General features: G+C 47.3%; 2 protein-coding genes across 5 annotated transcripts in view; one reads left to right on the top strand and one right to left on the bottom strand.

Moving 5' to 3' along the window:
• The window catches only part of PFDN1 (prefoldin subunit 1), a 60,577-nt gene extending 56,817 nt beyond the window's left edge, over positions 1 to 3,760 (top strand). The window contains exon 4 of the mRNA XM_010388132.1: positions 2,766 to 3,760. Coding sequence (XP_010386434.1) covers positions 2,766 to 2,849 — 84 coding nt within the window. The 3' untranslated portion in view covers positions 2,850 to 3,760. The remainder of the gene's footprint in view (positions 1 to 2,765) is intronic.
• A 1,213-nt stretch (positions 3,761 to 4,973) lies between these two features.
• CYSTM1 (cysteine rich transmembrane module containing 1) overlaps positions 4,974 to 20,281 on the bottom strand; it is a 67,404-nt gene continuing 52,096 nt past the window's right edge. For 3 of the 4 annotated variants that reach the window (XM_010388127.2, XM_010388131.2, XM_030927164.1), the window contains exon 3: positions 4,974 to 5,447. In XM_010388127.2, the coding sequence (XP_010386429.1) occupies positions 5,341 to 5,447 (107 nt within the window). In that variant the 3' untranslated portion in view covers positions 4,974 to 5,340. Of the gene's footprint in view, positions 5,448 to 19,758; positions 19,940 to 20,281 lie in introns of those variants that run through there. The other variant, XM_010388128.2, reaches the window with a different exon arrangement.

Raw genomic sequence — 20,281 nt, 5'->3', positions numbered from 1 at the left:
AAATAAAAATACAGATAGATACGTTAATTTGCATCATTGTTTGGAAACTTGAAGACTTTAGGATATGCAGTGGTAAAATTCATGAAAGTGTTAGAAGACAGAAATTTTACAGAAGAAGGAATTTTTAAAGCTGAGAGGTACAGCCTGAGTTTGGCTGGGGAGCCTGGGTGGGAGGGCAGAAGAGCTCTTGCTGATGTTCCAAGTTTATGGTTTTCAGCAAGTTGGCAGAGATTGAATGCAACAGACCAGAGTCCCTGGGCCCTGGCTGACTTTTGTAGGGGGAGAAGCAGGCTTATTCCAGTTACCTTTCCCCGCATTCACATAGGTTCCACAGGGTGCCCAGGTGGTGTATGGCACTGAGCTGTTGCTCCCCTCTGTGTGACACCCAGTGAACATATATTCTTTAGTGTGTGTCAGGGCTTACTAGTATTTGCCTTTTTTTCAGCTCACCACAGTTAAAGTCTAAGTTTATTGGCGTGGCACGGTGGCTCACGCCTGTAATCCCAACACTTTGGGAGGCCGAGGCAGGCAGATCACGAGGTCAGGAGTTTGAGACCTGCTTGGCTAACATAGTGAAACCCCATCTCTACTAAAAATACAAAAAATTAGCTGGCGTGGTGGTGTGTGCCTGTAATCCCAGCTACTTGGGAGGCTGAGTTGAGGCAGGAGAATCGTGTGAACCTGGGAGGTGGAGGTTGCAGTGAGCCGAGATGGCGCCATTGCACTCCAGCCTGGGCAACAGTGTGAGATTCTGTCTCAAAAAGACTTGTTTATCAAAGGAAGTTTAAGTTCCCACTCTGATATCACAGTGATAGGACTGTATTTGGCTTAGCAATGTAATTAAAATTCCTTAGCAACAGTATACATTTGCAGGCATTGAATTGAATTGTTATCACGGTCACCATGAGTTGGAGTTTTGCTCTTGTTGCCCAGGCTGGAGTGCGATGGCACGGTCTTGGCTCACTGCAGTCTCTGCCTCCCGGGTTCAAGTGATTTTCCTGCCTCAGCCCCCGAGTAACTGGGATTATGGGTGCCCACCACCACACCCGTCTAATTTTTTGTAGAGACAGGATTTTGCCATGTTGGCCAAACTGGTCTCAAACTCCTGGCCTCAGGTGATCTGCCTGCCTTGGCCTCCCAAACTGCTGAGATTATAGGCGTGAGCCACTGTGTCTGGTCACCATGAGTTTTTATGGAGCTCCTGTTGTGTCGCAAGGAATTGTGTGCAACTTAGACATGTGGGAGATGAGTAAAGAGGGTTCTTTCTAGCATTAAGGGAATTTGAAGCAAGGAGAGGACAGACAGGAATCAGAGGTTCACGGAAGAACTGATAAAGATTTGTGTATGCCACATTTGGCTTCTGTAGGAGGAAGCCTCTATATGTATCATTTAATAAATAGCTAGGCGCGGTGACTTACGCCTGTAATGCCAGCACTTTGGGAGACCGAGGAGGGAGGATTGCTTGGGTCCAGGAGTTTGAGATCAGCCTGGGCAATACAAAAAATAAAAAATTTAAGTTTCTCATTTCTAAAAAAAAAAAAAAAAAAGCCAGGCGTGGTGGTGCACACCTGTAGTCCCAGTGTACCTAGAGTCCCAGCTACTTGGGCTGAGGTGGGAGGTAGAGGCTACAGTGAGTCGTAATTGCACCATTGCACTCTGAGCTGAGACCTTGTCTCAAAAATAAATAAAACATACAAACAAACAACTAACTAATTGGACGGAGAGCTCACCTGTCCTCTGCCCTAACCTCTCCATGCTTCCCTGAGTCCTGTGGGCACTTTAGTGGGTGGAACAGAATCAACAGGTGCTTGGGTGAAGGGGGTTGAGGTGAGAGAAGGGCCTGGGCTGCCTGGTGACTGCATTACTGGTTCCAGTGTGGCTCAGTCACATGTGCCTTGGGAGGTGATAATTTTGAGTATTCCTTTAGGACATGAATAATACTCCTCAAAAAGGGAGGCTTCATTTCATGTCTGTTAACTGGGAATACAGCCACAACTATGTCTTCAGGGCAAGGTCCAGTGGTAAAACCACCATACTTCTGGGGTGAGCACAGGGCAAATAATGTACAGACATCATTTCCTTTGACTAATCTTTGTAATCCTGGCTCCTGAAAGTAGTGAAAGTTCTTTGTCTAAGCCATGATTTTTAATTTAGGACCCAGATGGGGTAGAAGGTAAGCCTCCAAAAGGTCTGCTTACCTCAGTGTGTCAGTGTCCTGGATTCCTGGCAGGCAGCAGTCTCATTAGAAAAGCAGATTGCCTCCTGACTCACCCCCTCAGTGCAATGCGAGACAGCCCCACAGCCCTCACAGCAGCCCATATTCCTGCTGGACAGGGCAGAGCATGCACCATCCATTTTATAGCTGCAGTGGCTACAGACGCCTGGCCCAGGCCATGGAAAACCTTGAGAGGAGATAGTCTGTTACGGACAGGAGCTTTGTCCTGGAATTTCCTGGTCTTTGTCTGTCTGGGATAACTTCGTGTACCGAGACGCCTGTTTTTAGAGTCTCCTTCCTTCTGGGGGAAGAGTGCTACTGCCTATCTTCCACAGAGCACTTTTGCTTCCTGTACCAAAGCCATCTCCTCCCTGTTGCCTGCCCATGATCACCCATGGTTCGGAGGTGGGGAGAGCACTGTGGGCAGGTGTGTGTACCTGGCTCACAGTATGCTCCTGGAAGACACCCGTCACAAAGGAAAAGCCATAACCATTGGACGACCAGCCCGACCCATTCACTCTGGTCCTAACCTTTGTCTCTCATATTGCAGCAGAAAAAGTCCTACCTGGAGCGGAGCGTTAAGGAAGCTGAGGACAACATCCGGGAGATGCTGATGGCACGAAGGGCCCAGTAGGGAGCCTCTCGGGGAAGCTCTTCCTCCTGCCCCTCCCATTCCTGGTGGGGGCAGAGGAGTCTCTGCAGGGAAACTTCAGCTTCTCTTCTGCCCGGATGGACACTTTATCTGGATGACCTAGCAACGTCACATTTTCTGCATCACCCTGAGCCCCATTTGCTCCCAAGCCCTGGAGTTTTTACCCTGACTTTGCCTGCCACCTCTGCCCAGGACACTCTTCTCTCTCCGGGTGTGTGATGAACTCCCAGGAGAGGGAAGATGGGAGCCAGGGCAAGATAGGAAGCTCTGCCTGGGCTTTCCACTAGGCATGCCAGCCAGACCAATAAAAAGCGTCTGTCCCACTCTGCTAAGCCTGCTTTTCTTCAGCAGAGGGATGGAACAGAGGGCGAGAGAGGCAGTGGCCATCTCCACCTCAGCTCCTGCTCCCTCTGCATCAGAGCCCTTCCTTTCTTGGGGCATGGGCTCTTGCCCTCTTCTCTTTTCCCTTCCTGTACCTTTGACTAACCCCTCAGCTTCCGGGCCTGCATGTAGTAGACAGAAGAGGAAGAAAGAACAGACGTTCACAGCTGAATCTCAGTGAACAGAACAGCAGTCCCTGGATGGCAGTCTGCCTAAAGATTCCTTTCCCTGCCTTCTCCCATACATTCCAAAAGGAAGTTTGACAGTCAGCAGCACCTCCAAGACTGTCTCCTTTTGGCCAATATAAGATGGACGCTGTAATCCTGAGGCCTCTTAGAGGCTGAGGGGCAATGGTGTGCTCCAGCTGGCTCATCCCAGCCCAGGTGGGCCAGTTATTCAATTTTCAAGAATTTTGTTGCAAGCCAGTTGTTAAACACAGCCATTATAATTATGTAAATTGCAAATTATGTTAAAAACAAGGACAATAAATATTCAAAATGCATCCCTAATTATATTACTACATTTGACCATGATCTGTGCTCTATCTGTGCACTGGCTGTGATCTGTGAGGTTGGCTCTGTTGGCCCAGCTCCAATGAGTGTGATTTGTGAGGTTGGCCCAGCTCCAGTCAGTGACATCACATTGGTAACTTGAAATCAGCCATGGCATGGTGGGAACATGTACACCACAGAAATAAGACATAGGACATGCTACAAAACATGGCTGGTTTTCTTTTTTCTTTTTTCTTAAAGAGAGCACTGGTAAACATTTATCAGCACATCCACTGCTTCGGAGGGAAGGCAGAGTCAACAGGGAGCTGTCAGCTGCAGCTGGCTGGGCCGGGGCAGGCCAGCTGATGGAGGAAAATCAGACTTGCTGCTATGGCAGCCCGGCGCCACCCTGTGGCCAAAGATGAGATGAGTGGCACGGCTGACTAATTGGGGAGAGGGGTGGGAGGGGACAGCCAGAAGGGAAAAACCTCGGCTTGTAATCCCAGCACTTTAGTAGGCCGAGGCGGGCAGATCAGCTGAGGTTGGGAGTTCACAACCAGTTTGACCAACATGGAGAAACCCCGTCTCTACTAAAAATACAAAATTAGCTGGGCCTGGTGGTGCATGCCTGTAATCCTAGCTACTCGGGAGACTGAGGCAGGAGAACTGCTTGAACCCAGGAGGGGAGGTTGTGGGCAGCCGAGATCGCGCCATTGCACTCCAGCCTGGGCAACAAGAGCAAAACTCCATCTCAAAAAAAAAAAAAAAAGGAAAACCTCAGACCTCTTGTCTGGCCTCATGTAACTGTAGGTTCCTGGGTTTCCAGAGAGCAGGCCTGGAAGCCACTCCAGGGGCAGCCCCTGGTTACCAAAAGGCCCTTTCCTAGGCTCTGGGTAAAGGTAGGTGCAAGTTGTGGTTGCAAACGCTCCTCTCTCAGCCTATCTCTGAGTGGGACTAGGGGGAGAGTAGCTGGGCTAGGAGCCTATGACCTGGCTAGAGGACACCTGGCCTCAGAACTGGCCTTCCTTGTAGCACCCACACTGTTTGCATCACCACCAGAATAAAAAGGTAGATTGGCTGCTGGTCATATATTGGATGGTGGCCACCAGTTGAGATATCCACATTTTATAAGCCTTAGCGAGCAGATGAGTAGTTAGACATGGTAACAGAGTCCAGGAGACAAGCACAGACTCCAGGTAGCGTAGCTTAGACCTGGAATCATTTAGAAAGACAGTTGAGCTTTGGACAAATTTATTGAAACATACAGGCTGTTAGCAGATAAATCATTCCATGGTATGTTACATTTGGCCACTACCTTGAATGTATAATTTAAAAATTATAAATTTTTCACAACTAAGCCTTTGGCCAAAAAAATTATTTAGCACATCTTTAAAGATCAATAAGAAATGGATTTTGGACATTAAAAAGATCAAGTCACTGAATTAAACAGTAGCAACCCCCACTAATCTAGAATCCCATAGTGCTGAAGGTAGAGGTGTCTGTGCAAAGCTAGTCACTTGTTACAGCAATCAGAAGAGACGGGGGCAGGCACACCTGTCAGAGGTGGCAGCAGAGCTGGCATGACAGGACGGCTAGGCTGGTCAGGTGAGCATGTCCCAGAGACAGCAGCAACAGAGAGCAGTCCAGCAGGCTGTGAGGCAGGTGGATGGTCCCAGCTCATCTCTTCTTTGGTCTTCTACCACATACACTGGAGGGAGATGAGGGAAGAGGGTGAGAATGGACTGGTGCAAACCCCAGGCCCTGTAAAGTTAGCCTCCCAGGACCACAGGAAGGCTACAGCAGGGGGAAGCTATTGAGCAGACTGGCGAAACCATGCTCCTGCCATTGCTGCTGCTGAATGGAAGGAGGGTGGCTCAGCTCAGGTGCTTTCTCCCTCCTGCCACTCCAGACCCAGGACGCCCTCACCCTCACAGGGACAAGTACTAGAGAACTTGCAGAATGGCCGCATGTCAAGGCAACCAGAGTTGGCCAACCCTACTTTGTAAACCAGGTAGCATGTCGTCCCCCCGCAGGGGAACTGGGGGTCATTTCTTGAGATACAGCTGACCCATCACCCAAGAGTAACAGAGGAAAGGGAATTAAAATCTTTTAAAAGGGGGCTTTAAACACTCAAAGAATTATAAAGGGAATTAAAATCTCCTTTTAAAAGGGGGCTTTAAACACTCAAAGAATTACCAAGAGCCCTGGTTTTTCATTCCTGGGCAATACACAATTTCAGAATGTGCCCCCAACCTCTATACCTTGACATAAATGATGAAAGAAGGCAGGGATGAAAACCTGGCTGAGTGGGTGGGTGGCTGGAGCCTGTGTGGTGTCTTCCTGAGCCTAACATGCTCACTTTTCCTCCAAATGTAGTTGGAAACCTGAGCCCTGTCATGGCTAAGTGGTGTATCAAGAGATCTGAGTGCTAAACAAATCCATAGGTCAAGAAAGACCCCAACTACCCACTACTTGTCAGCTGATGTGCGGCATTAGCTTCTCTTCCTGTAAGAACATATTTTAAATGGCTGCTAGTCAATCTGTGGCCACTTAAAATCTCAAAACAACCACTGTCATCAAATTCATAAGCAGTAAGCATTTCACTTTTCCAAAGTTCAGGAATGCATGAATCTTATCAATTAAACCAGTTCTTTGGGGGTTTTCTTTCAGTTTTCTTGTTTTGTATGTTTTCAGACCCCTCTCTTGGCAGCACCTCTCCCTGGAGCCTGGTGTCATCGCTATTACAGAGCATACTGAGTGGGTTGGTAGGGAGATTTTCCAGGTCCTCCCATTGTATCAGCTGCCCTCTGCACGGACATGTTCCTTTTCCTTCTTCTGTGGCACAGGTTTAATCCCAGTCTACTTTCATTTGGCCCCACTCAGCAGCACAGGTCTGGGTTTAGATGCCTTTCACCAGGAAAGCCTGCTCAGAAGGAGAGGATGAATGGCTCATTTATTCCGAGTCCTCCTAAGGTCAAGTACCTGATTTTGTCTTCACAGCAACTTTGAGGTAGATACTACCATCATTCCCACTTCACAGGCAAGGAATTCGAGGCTTAGAGAGGTTAGGTCTCTCGTTCAAGCACACGCGATAAGGCAGAGGCAAGGGCAGGATCCGAACCCAGGCCTTTATGTTTATGGCTCTAAAGCCTCTGGCAAGCCAGGCTTGCTCAGGCCCAACTGGGATAGAAAAGGGATCAGAAAGAGAACAGAGGTGACTGGGCTACAACAAAGTCCTCTCTAACATCCAGTCAGAGCCTACCCCACCCACTAAAGCCTGGTCACCCCAGGCCCTGGGGTCACTGCAGCAGGAAAGCCCCAGGCAGAGTGTCCCTTCCATCTGCCTGGATGGCCTGCCCACCCCAGGATCCTGCATGGGCAGCTCTGGACAGGGAAATGAATACAATGGTGCAAATCCACTTGAATAACCCCTTCCCTGTGCTCTCCCTGTCACAGGATTGGCTCGCCTGCCCCTGGGACAGAAAGCACCCTGCCAGCTCTAGAAATAGCCTGCTTGATTCATGTGCAGGCCATCCCTGGGCTTCAGGCCAGAAACTCAGCTGGAGGCTGGCTGCAGTGGGATGGGCCCCACAGGCTCTCTGAAGTTACCATTTATTGAGGTATTCACGAGTGCCAGGCCCTGTGCTGAGGGCTTTCTGGACATGGGGCCACTCAGTCTTCATGACCGCCATATGGGGCGCGGGCATCAGGACATCAGTCAGTCTCCTCACTGCTTCCCCTTCTCCCCAGCCTCCAGGGACAGGGCTGAGGTGGTGGTCATGCCTTTCTCACCTGTCCGAGTCCCTGAACCTTAGGCAGCTTAGCTGGGGAAACAAAAATGTCCTAGTCTTGCTTGCTCCACCTTTTTCCTCCAGTTTAATCAGGTTCGTCCTTGCCAGGGCTTTCACATAACATACTTGGAAACGTGGGGAACTAGGGACTTTGAACTCGTTACTCCCAGGCAGTGCTGACAGAGGTTAGAAACAGCAGCAACAAAACGGAGGACTTCAAACCAGAGGGCTGTGATAGCCATGACAGGGGCGTTGAGTGCCCACACATACCTTAGAAACCCGAGTCACTTATTTCCTGGAGCACCAAGTTTCCCAAAAGCCTTAGGACCTTTTCACCTTAGGTGAGAACAGAATCTCTGCTTCTGGGCTGTTGGGAGGATGGGCAATGGGAAGTAGTGCGGGTCTGGAGGTGGGAGTGACCTGCGTTTTCCTTGCTTCAGTCACCCAAAGCAGGGATGACTAGCGCAGGAGAAACCCCTAAGGTAGGCCTCACAGTTCTTCAGAGCACCTGCGGTGGGGCCCAGAAATTTTACAACTGCATCTTCTAGATGCAGGGTCCAGGGTACTGCATCTCCAGAGGGTGCACTGAGCTGCACAGCCTAGTCTCTGCCCCAGGATCCCCACCCACCCGACAGGCTCACTGTTCCTGGCCTTCTGCTCTGCTACCATCCCTGTCGCTCCCCCACTTCCCAATGGGGAACTCTGCCTGAGAACTCATGCACTATCCTGGCTGGCACCCCATGCTGCCTGGGTCCTGGGCCACTCAGTACTTGAAGCTCAGGGCCCCCTGTGCACTAAGGCTTAGCTGGCAGTGCGAGTCACCCAGCAGGAGCTGTGGCAGAAGTGGCCCCAACCCAGGTGTTCCACACCCAGAGACAGGCCATCCTGGCAACTGCCTCCTCTACAGCCAAGCAGAAGACAAAAAGCGGGCAGAACTATGGTTACGTAAGATGTTAAACCGTTTACAGAAACTACCATCTCGGCAACTCTTCTCTCAACTTCTGTAAATGGAATGCTATTTAAAAATATAAACCTTTTTAAAAAGAAGGATAAAAGGGAGAGGGGTCAAAAGAGCAATGTGGGGGCTGGGATGGTAACAGGCACCACCTTTCCAGGCGCATTGGTAGCAGTCAGTGCTCAACCTGGGAAGAGGTTCTGGTGCCCACTGTGGCTGCTCAGATTGAGCTGCTTCTTGGAGATCAAGTGCCCCCCTGTGGCCAGTCTAGGGACCGGGGCTGGGTTCCAGCTTCTGACAGGGGCCGGTCTTAAGGATTGTTTTCCTTCCATCAGCATCAGGGCCAAAAGGCTCATTCCCCATTCGCTATCTAGTGTCTCAGATCACCCTATTCAACCGGCCCCAGGGAAGAAGGGACTATTCCCAGAGGACTACAGGTGGAGTGGGGGTCAGGTCCAGGGACCCTACACTGGCTTGCCTCTCTTGCCCGCAGTCAGCCCTTCGAACCAAACCTCAGTATTCTCAGCCCCAGTCTGATGTGGGGCCTGCAGAGGGGCAGGCACCCAGAGCTTTGCCACATGGATGCAAACACAGTGTGGGGTGGGGAACGTGCAGGGAGAGGTGCGTGAGCACACAGATGTGGCCTAGGAGCCCAGGCTAGGTCAGAAAGGCCCAGGAAGCCCTGGGTCTCAGGTGCACAGCAGCTTTGGGAAGAGTTGAGCAGCTTCTAGCAGGGGCACCTCCCACCTTCTTGCCTTCAAGCTGGAAGCAGAAAAGATAGATGGACGATGCCAGGCCTGTCCACCAAACTCTGGGGCCTTCTCCAGGGCCACCAGTGCCCACTGCAACTTTGGCCACCAGACACACCAACCAGTAGTTCCCTTGGTCCCAGGATCTAGGACTACTGTATTGTACAGTCCCAGAGGTGACATTCACATGGGCTACTCAGAAACCTGGTTCTGGATAGGCAATGGGCAAGTGGGGCTCCAGTTCCCATAGAGATCAGGGCAGGGATGACCTGCAGGAAATGTGAGTACAGGCCTTCTCAGGTGAAGGCTCCAATTCTCAGTCAGCCCCATTCTGGCACCTGAAACCTCCACCTGTATGGCTCGGACTTTGTAAATGATTAATCGAGTGCCTTGACCTGGTAATTGAGCCTTATTAGGTCCTTCTTGTTTTTGCAAGTGTCTGTACCAGTCTCAACCAAAGAGAGCTAGGCAGGAAAGGCAAACAGAAAGACCGGAGCCTCCCAGAGGGTTCTGATGCCCGCAGCCTTCTTGCTCCAGGAGTGAGGAGGCAGCACCATGGCCCCTTACGGTCCAGACCAGTGATGGGCACACAGGGCTGGCCCTCAACTGCTAAGACAACTACAGACACCACACCTTCCAAGAAGTGCCACCAGGGGATATGATGGTTTTGCCAGGGTCAGGAGGACCTGTAGTCTGCTCAACTGCCCTTGCCCCACATTGGGCATCTAGACCGACAGAAGGAGGCCAACCAGCCTTCCGGGAGGTTCCAGAGGATCCACAGTAGCCCTTTTACTACTCAGATGCAGAGGTAGGAAGGGAGGGGGAAATCTTTAAGCATTTTCCAAATAAGTAAAAACCTCAGCCATGAGACGGCTCCTGCAGCGGGGGGAAGAGAGAGAGAGAGAGAGAGACACAGGAGTCAACTTGCTATGGCTTCAGTTCAGCTTTCCTTGGATGTGCAAGTGCAGTGGCATCATTTACTACCCAGCACAAAGAGGCTACACTGATAAGAACAAAATGTCCTAAAGGCAATGCCACTGTGCCTCTGTTCAAGGCCAGTAAGCACCAGGTCTGTGTGCTGAGTGGGAGAGTGATAGGGTGAAGGATGACCAGGAACAGCAGAGGGACCAGCCCAGCTTCTGTCCTTCCAGGGAATATCTGGGTAGAGGCAATCAAGGGTCTGTAGTTTTCATCGGATTCTTTGAAGGGTAAGATAGGATTAGGAACCTCTTCCACTTTCCGCTTCTAAAGGGAGGTGGATATGTAGCTGACAGAATCAGCACAGCCTTGGCCCAGGCTCCACAGCAGCAGCTGCCTTTGCCTCCTAAGCTCAGAGCCTTCCCTGGGCCTCCCAAGCCTCTCTTCCTACCCTACTCCTCCTGCCTCCTTTTCCTGAAGCTTCAGCTCTGGCCTGGCTTTTCTGTGAAGCTGAGTCCCAAGATACCCACTCCAAGGTGAAGCAGACCGGGAGCTGGCCAGCCAACTCACCCACCAACCTGTGCCTCAGCTTACTGCAGCCCAACCCAACAAGCATTCAGGCTGCCATTGCTCTCTGGACAGGTGTGGGCGTTTACATGGATTGGTCTGGAAAGGGTGAGGGTTCGCCGAGCTGTGGATGGGTCCTTGCTTGTAGGTCTTCAGAAGTACATTTGCCACTATCCTGAAGTGGCATCCTGGGAGGGAGGCTGCCCCTGGACAAAACCAAGCAGCTATCCCAGGGCCAAGACCAAGCCCTCCCAGAAGCTGATGAAGCCTAAGGGACCCCAGGTGAATGAGTCATCTCATTCACTCCCAATCAGTCCTGTGAACAGTAGACCCAATAACACAATTTTTGGATAAACAACAAAAACCATCTACTAGATCTGGACAAGCTGGGCCAGCCTGACAAGGCTGCAACTGCCAGCACCCCCTGTGGTCTCATCCTTGGGCAACAGCTGCTAGCGCCACTAGGACAGGGTTGACCGTAGATACTGAAACAATTGAGAACTTCTCAGATGCCAGGACTACAGTCAGAACTACCTTGGGGACCACCTTGGCCAGTCATTTTTTGGTAAGAAGAGGATGCTGAGCTCAAAGAAGGGAAATAACTTGACTGAGGTCACACAGTGAATTAGAGGCAGGTCCTGGCCTGTCACTGCACACTCTTGCCTTCTGGCCCAGTGCTCACTGCACAAGATCAAGCTCACTTCAAATCAGACAGCATCTTGGCTGCATGTGACCTGAAATGTGGCTATGCATCAAGGGAATGAAAGGCCTCCCTATTCTCTGTGCCCTAGTTCTCCTTCTCAATCCAAGATCTGTGTGTTAGGTTCAGATCTAGATCTCTCCTTGTTCAGAGTGTCCCAAGGAGAGTCAGGGCCCATCACCTCAGAACGACCTGGTCCAACAGTCAATTGAGATACGGAGTGAATTCTGTCCACAGTCACAATATCAGAGTGAAAGGTCCCTCAGCCTCCATCCGCCACACCTCCACCTTCCACATGAGGGTGCGGGAGGAGTGGCTGCTGAGGAGCCTGAGCAAGGCGTGTGTGAGGGAACACCCGGGTGCATGTCAGCCTCCCTCATGTGTAACTCAATTCCAGTGCTGGACGCTGACAATTCCCGGGCAAGTGGCTGGAGATCCAGAAGTGCTTGGTATTTTCCAGTAAAGACCATGTTACTCTACAAGAAGGTTATCACCCCATTTAAATAAAATAGAGAAAATAAGAGCTTTTAAGAAACTATGAGCAACAAAAGAAGAGGTTAAAACCAGGGCCCATTTTCCCCATGTCCCTGCCACCAACTTGGGAGTTGGGCAGATCTGAGCCAAGATCCTGGCTCTGTTCTTCCAGAGCTGGATGATTTCAAGTAAGACACTTGATCTCTCTGAGCCTCTGCTTCCTCTTCTACAGGATGGGAAGGAAGACAGAGTTGTACAGCTACTGCCTTAGATAACACAGGAAAATGATGTAATGAGAACACAGTTAATATCATTAAGACAGGTCAAAAACACAAGCTCTCAATTTACAGAGAGGAAAGTTTCATCGTGGGGTTTCTTAAATAGTGAGCTCATATAGTACATTTCAAATGCTATTTTTCATAATTTTCTAGGCCATTGTCTATGTTTACAGCACTGCTAAAGAACCGAGGTGCCTGCCGTACTGGCGCAGCGCGTACATTCCTGTTTGCTGGTCCAGGTGCATGTACAAAGCTTGGTTTTGCAAAACATCATGCAGTGAGCAATCCAAGCCACAAGACTGCAGGGATGCGCACATCCACAGAAATGCCACAAGGTGACTGTGGGGCTTGACAGCTTGTTGTGGACAGGATGGGTTCTACCCAGGTGAGTTTATAAAAGATGAAAGATGTACAAATAATTTAAGTCAGACTTAAGTAATTAACTTTATTTTTGTAAACCTGAGGAGAAAACCAAGAACTTCTTATACTGGTGAGAGAAGGAAATAAAAAAGGGAATCTCAAATAGTTTACGGGGGCAATGTCCTCTTTTCTGTTACACAAGACTTTAGTAAGCCATCTTCCACACCCTGAGGGGAAGACAAGCCTTAGAAACAAACTGTTTTGTATTTGGCTTAGAGTAGAGAGCAGTTTTACTTTGATCTTGACGCCAGCCAGGAGATTTGGTGGGGGACTGAAGGGCAGTAATGGGGAAGAGTACTCGGGACAGGATGAGTACATAAGCAGTTCTTCAGCACCCGCTCTTCTGCTAGAGTCTTGTAATGCCACTGCCTCAGATAGACCAAAGGACCATGGTGTGAGCTGGGGAAGATGTCACTGTCAAGATCAAAGGGGAGGAAGGGGTTGACAAGTATGAAAAGCCCCAAAATACACTTGAGAAGAGGCTAAAATGTTTTTCTGGGCCGGGTGTGGTGGCTCACGCCTGTAATCCCAGCACTTTGGGAGGCTGAGGCGGGCGGATCACCTGAGGTCAGGAGTTCAAGACTAGCCTGGCCAACATGGCGAAACCCCATCTCTACTGAAAAGTACAAAAATTAGCCAGGCGTGGTGGCGGGCGGCTGTAATCCCAGCTACTTAGGAGGCTGAGGCAGGAAAATCGCTTGAACCCAGGAGGTGGAGGTTGCAGTGAGCCAAGATCGTGCCACTGCACTCCTGCCTGAACAAGAGCTAGACTCCATCTCAAAAAAGAAAGAAAGAAAGAAAGAAAGAAAGAAAGAAAGAGAGAGAGAGAGAGAGAGAGAGAGAGAGAGAGAGAGAGAGAGAAAGAAAGAAAGAAAGAAAGAAAGAAAGAAAGAAAGAAAGAAAGAAAGAAAGAAAGAAAGAAAGAAAGAAAGAAAAGAAAGAAAGAAAGAAAATTATGAATGAGGCTGTTATACCAGGCAGAAGAAATTAAGGAAAATCTAGAGAGAAAAACCTAATCACGCCTAGTACATGACGGTTCTATAACCTTGTGATGACGGTGTAAAGACCTCGAGGGAGGGAGGATTTTCCAATTGTGGCAAACAGTGTGTGATCTTGCTCATGACCTGCTTGGAAGTGAGGCACAAGAAGACCACGATTGTGAATGATGGTGGCTGACCTGACTCAGAGCATAACCCGGCCCACAAGTCCCTCAACATACTGGCCATCTTGTAATGGCTGTTCCTTTGCCCAATTTAATGAATAGTATACCTCATTTACTGCCAACTTCCAAAGACACCAATGTAATCATACACTAGGGGCTTTAACTGTAGAATAATTACAACCCAGCAAATGAATGAGCAGGCTGCCTGCCATCATTAAAGGTTATGGCACGTAAGGGTGAGCAACCAATCCCACTTAAATACCCATTAGACCCCACAATGATCTATAGATTTGATGCAATTTCAATAAAAATCCCAACAGGACTTTTTAATAAACAAATTCTAAAATTTATGGAAAGGAAAGAGAACTAAAATGACTAAAACAAGATTTAACATAAAGCTATAGTAGTCAAGATAACCGGTTAATGGTATTGGCAAACAGATACATAGATCAAAGGAATTGAATGAAGAAGACAATAATGGACCCACATGAACAGGGCTAACTGGTTTGACACATAAGCAAAGGCAATTCATTGGAGAAAGCATTTTGAAAAATATTGGTATGGTATGCAAAACATCTCACAAAAACCCTCAGCCATTTTAAACCTCACATTTTATACAAAAACTAACCCCAAATGGATTATAGATCTCAATGAAAAACATGTAACTATAAAATATTTTGAAAAAAACATAGAAAAGCATCTTCATGACCTGGGGTTAGGCAAAGAGTCCTTAGACTGACACCAAAAGCGTGATAAAATGAAATAAAAAATTGATAAACTGAACTTCATCACAAGGAAAACTTTTGCTCCATGGAAGACACTGTTAAGGGGATGAAAAGACAGGCTACAGATGTAGAGAAAATATGTACAAATCACAGCCAACAGAGGACTTGTATCTAAAATATATAACAACTCTCAAAAGTCCACAGTAAGAAAACCACTCAATTTGAAAGTGGATAAAAGACTTGAAAAAACACTTCACCGGGTGTGGTGGCTCACGCCTGTAATCCCAGCACTTTGGGAGGCTGAGGTGGGCGGATCACCTGAGGTCAGGAGTTCAAGACTAGCCTGGCCAACATGGCGAAACCCCATCTCTACTGAAAAGTACAAAAATTAGCCAGGCGTGGTGGCGGGCAAATATGCACATGACTTCATCACTATTAGGAAAACACAAATTAAAACCACAATGAGATTGCCACTACATACAATCAGAATGGCTAAAATAAAAATTGCTGACAATGTCAAGTACTGGCAAAAATGCAGAGCCACCAGAACTCTCATTCATTACTGATAGGAACACACGATGCCAAAGTCACTTTGGAAAAGAGTAGCAGTTTCTTAAGCCTATCATATGATCCAGAAATTCCACTCCTGGGTATTCAGCTTAGAGAAATGAAAACTTATGTTCACACAAAAACCTGAACATCAATGTTTATAACAGATGGATTCATAATCACCCAGAAGTAGAAACAACCCAAATGGTCCTTCAACAGGTGAATGAATAACTGTGGTACCTCTAATACAACGGAATACTTTTCAGCAATAAAGTATCCACGGATCCTCATAGAATATACCAGCAGTTAATACAATGATTTTGCTCACAAGGCAGTATCCCAGAATGACATTCCAGGGCAAAACCTAACCATCCCAAATCTCCTGTGGCCAAATGCACTGCAAAATCCCAAAGACCGGGGGTTTTCAAATGTATTCCTCAGGCCCCTGAGCTTTCATAAAAAGTAGGGGGTGGTTCCTCCTTGCCTCAACCACAGCAATTCTATAGTATCTATTTTCCAGACTGGAGTTGCATGTAGAGTTTCCTTTCAAAAGATGTATATTAGCAAAATCTGTGATGGTAGTTACGAAAGATCTAGACTGTTGCTACTATTCAGAAGGACCTCCCCAGGGCATGGATGGTCATCTGTTTGGTTATCTATGTGCTGGACCCTCTAGCAGCTACTGCAGAGGACATAGTCTAGCAGCTACTGCAGAGGACATAGTCTTTTTGAGGAACAATGTCTCCTCTGTTCAGGCTCAAAGCTGAGTGACATTAGCCTGACTCCCTTACTTGGTGTCTAACCTTTTTGGAATTCAATGTTTTGTTAGCATGCTTCTGTCCAGTTTAGCGGGGGCTCCTGGCCTTCCTGCCTCCACTAGTTCTTTGCACCTGTGAGCTCACCTGTTCCATGCTTACACAAATGTCTGCTTTTCTCCAGGCCTGAGGAGCCCTGTCTTCTAGTTCCAAGCAGTCTTGTCTTTCCTTCTGTTGATTTCCTTCACAGAACAAAAACTGGAGAAAAGTCCATGCCCTCAGTAAAAACAGTGTGGATACTTTTGCATTCTCACCTTACCTAATCTCTCAGCAACATTTGATGTTACTGATCACTCCTCTCTTCCCAATATATCTTCACTCAGCTCTCAGGACATCCCATTCTCCTAGCTTTCTCTCTCTGACTCCTTTGCAGATCCATCCAGAATTCCTTACAGCTCAGCCCTACACTGCTATCTTTCCTTTTCCCTCCATATTTCCATCCAAGTTGATCTTACTCACGGCCACAGTTTCAATGATCAACATGCCAAGGCTCTCCACATTAACATCTCTAGCCCAACCTCTCCTCCAAGCTTCAGGTTTATATACAGTTGCTTACCTGACATCTCCACTTGAATGTCTCATAGATACTTTGAAACCTCAGACTAACCCAGTATGTTCCCCCTCTCAACCAAACATGATTCCTTTCTCTTGTTCCCAACCCCATAAACATCACCACCAGGCATCCAGTTCCAGTCAGAAATCCAGAATCATCCCTGACTCTTACCTTCTTCCTCAATGTCCATATCCAATCCATCACCAAGTCCTGTTGATTTTACTTCTCAATATCTCAAATGCATTCATTTCTCTCCATAATTACCATGTGTACCTGTGCCCCACTCCAAATCACTCTCCACACAGAAGCCAAAGGAATCTCTTACAAATGCAAATGTGATATCATCCCTTTGCTTAATATCCTTCAACAGCTTCCCATTATTCACAAGACAAACACAAAAATCCTTAACTTGGGCTATGAGCTCCCATCTTGCTCCTGCCTGTTTCTCATCTGCTCTTAATGTCCCCTTGCTGTCTATGACACCAATTTCCTTCTCCACTTTATCAAATGAGTCACCATCTTTCCTGCCATTGGGCCTTGGCACCTGCTGTTCCTACACTTTTACCTACTGACATCTATATATCTTTCAGATCTTAGCTCACTTTACCGCCTTGGGGGAGCCTTCTTGGACTGTGCCAGGTTCTTCCCCTTTTATATGTTTTGATGGCATTACATCTCTTCTCTTCACAGGGAAGTATGATGTCAGTTATTATCTGTGGGTTTATTTAATGTCTGGTTCCCTCCCTGGAGTATAAGCCCTGCAAAAGCAGGGACTGGGCGTTCGTTCTGTGTGGTCTGTCACCTGGCACTCTGGAGCTACGTTTACGGAATGCATGATTGTCTCTGTAGAACCCCGGTGGTTTCCCTAGAGCATACACAGGACAGACTGAAGAACTGCTCCCCTCACAGCTGAACTGCCCCCAAGGTAATGGTGTGATAAAGATGGGCTAAAATTTTCTAATGTGTGATCCCAATGGAATGAATAAATTATTTCCACCAAGTAATAAATGTAACACTTTAAAGAAGTAATCTATTCACAGTAACATTAAAATTATAATATACCTAGGGAAAAAAATCTAATTTTAAAAACCAATAAGGATATGTGAGAGCTATATGAAGAAAATTATAAGACTTAAAGGACATAAAAAGAAGACAAAAATAAATTGAGAGATTCCTTGTTCACGGTGGGAAGACAATATTATAAGTATGTCAACTCTTTCACCAATTACTTGATAAATTACATGCTGTTCCAATCAAAGCTAAATGTGGTTTTCTGTAGAAACTAACACACATTCTAAAATGTAGATGAAAGAGTAAAAGGCCAAGAAAGCCAAGAAAATTATGAAAAAGAGTAAGGGGTATGTGTTTATGCATGTGCTGGTGGAAGGAGGGTACACATCACACCAGATTCCTGATTCTAGCTAATATTCTAATTCGTATATGGGAACTTGGTATATGACAAATCTCATCTCAAATTAATAGGGAAAGGATTGAAACTGTGCCCCAAAGATTAAAGACACCAATCTCTAACAGAGGTTACAAGATGGCAGACAAGAAACAACATGCTGAAACACTAAAACGCCTCTGCTTATGAGGCAAAAGAACTGGCTGAAATCTGTTAGAACCAATATGGCCAGCTGGAGTTTGGAGAGAATGAGCCTGCTGATGTCACAGCCCGAATTTTCACTGCATGTTTCATACTAACCCCTCCCCTGAATTTGCACATAGGATCCATGAGGTAGCATGAAGAGATTATTGTACATGCCCCAGGACTTTCCAAACCTCTTCTTTCCTTCCACCAACCACCTCTCATCCTGGAATCCACCCCTCTAACCTTTTCTAATAAAATTACTGCCTTAAAGCCAGGACAGGGAGACAGATTTGAGCTGGAATCCTGTCTCCTTGTTAATCAACATATAATAAAAGCATTTATTTTCTCAAAAACCCAGTGTCATGGAATTGGCTTCTAGCACATCAGGCAGTGAGCCCCTTTTGCTTGGTAACAGTATGATCTAATTAATACATGGAGCTGGAACTACCAAGATGGAAAAACAAAACTAGAATCTTATCCTATACCATGATAAAAAAATAAATTCAGGGCCAGGCGCGGTGGCTCATGCCTGTAATCCCAGCACTTTGGGAGGCTGAAGTGGATGGATCACCTGAGGTCAGGAGTTCAAGACCATCCTGGCCAACATGCCGAAACCCCTGTCTCTACTAAAAATACAAAAATTAACTGGGCTTGGTGGTGCATGCCTGTAGTTCCAGCTACTTGGGAGGCTGAGGCAAGGGAATCGCTTGAACCCAGGAGGCAGAGGCTGCAGTGAGCCGAGATCATGCCACTGCACTCCAGCTTGGGTGACAGAGCAAGACCTCGTTTCAAAAAATAAAATAAAAATACAAAATTAGCCAGGTGTGGTGGTACATGCCTGTAATCCCAGCTATTTGGGAGGCTGAGGCAGGAGAATTGCTTGAACCAGGGAGGCAGAGGTTGCAGTGAGCCAAGATCATGCCATTGCACTCCAGCCTGGGCAACAAGAGCGAAACTCCGTCTCAAAAAAAAAAAAAGTCAGGTGGACTAATGATTACATCTGAAACATTTTTAGAAGAAAATGTAGACTTATCTTTATGAGCTTGGAATAGAAAATGAGTTTTCAAAGACTAAACCATACAAAGCACGAGGGAAAGATGATAAACATGACATCCAAAATTTCTCATACTAGAAAATACACTATAAAAAGATTAAGAGAGGCCGGGTATGGTGGCTCACACCTGCAATTCCAGCACTTTGGGAGGCCGAGGCAGGTGGATCGCTTGAGTTCAGGAGTTCAAGACCAGCCTGGAAAACATGGCAAAACCCCGTCTCTATTTAAAAAAATACAAAAATCAGCAGAGTATGGTGGCACGCGCCTGCAATCCCAGCTACTTCGAAGGCTGAGGCACAAGAATTGCTTGAACCCAGGATGTAAAGGTTGCAGTGAGCTGAGATCACACCACTGCACTCCAGCCTGGGTAACAGAGCAAAACTCCATTCAAAAAACAAAAAAAGAAAGTCAGATAGGAAGAATATATTTGCAAGCCTATAAAAGATATATTCTATCCACTAAAAATATTAGTGGATAGAATAATATAGAAATTCCCTACAAATCAGTAAGACAAACCAACAGAAAAGACAGGCTAAGAATATGTATAAGCAATTCACAATTCACAAGATATGTACAAACTGCTCAAAACTTATATGCTTATGTTCAAGGTCACTAGTAATCAGGGTAGGCGAATTAGTGAGATACCATTTCACACCTACAAAAGGTGCTAAAATTTAAAAATCTGCGAGTTATTTTCAAAGAAAGAAGAAAATGGAAATTGTGCAACAGTAGTTGTTTATTCGAGTAACAGGAGGTAGCAGGGCTGTAGGGAAATACTTGGATTTTAGCTGCTCAGTCCAAGTTGTCCAGGAGGCAGCAGCAGCAGAGAGCAGCCCAGCAAGCAGCCAGGACTGCCTGACACCCGCTGTCCATCTTCCTTTCCCGTTCTACCACGTACACTGTTGAAGGGGATGCAGGGCAGGCAGGGGAGAGAGAGACCCAGTCAGAGGGGACTTGGAGTGGCAGCATCCTGGTAGAACTTATCACACTCTGCAGCGATTGGTTCTGTCTAGATTGTTAGCTCCACGAGGGCAGGGCAGGGGCCAAACTGATCTGATTCACTGCCCTTTCCCTGCTTTAGTGTCTGGCACACATCAGGTACTCAGCAGCTATCAGACCACTTTCCTGCCACCTCTCCTTCTCCAAGCTGACCAGGAAACCCAACCCAGTACTTTATTTATTGCTTGTCCAAAGTGATCCAATTCTCAATGCAACCCTTGCCCTGAACCCGACTCCTGCAG

The sequence above is a fragment of the Rhinopithecus roxellana genome, chromosome 3, assembly GCF_007565055.1.
Source record: "Rhinopithecus roxellana isolate Shanxi Qingling chromosome 3, ASM756505v1, whole genome shotgun sequence".
Taxonomy (NCBI): Eukaryota; Metazoa; Chordata; class Mammalia; order Primates; family Cercopithecidae; genus Rhinopithecus; species Rhinopithecus roxellana.
Note: the sequence above shows the minus strand (reverse complement) of the source record. Positions and strands in the feature narration are given on the sequence as shown.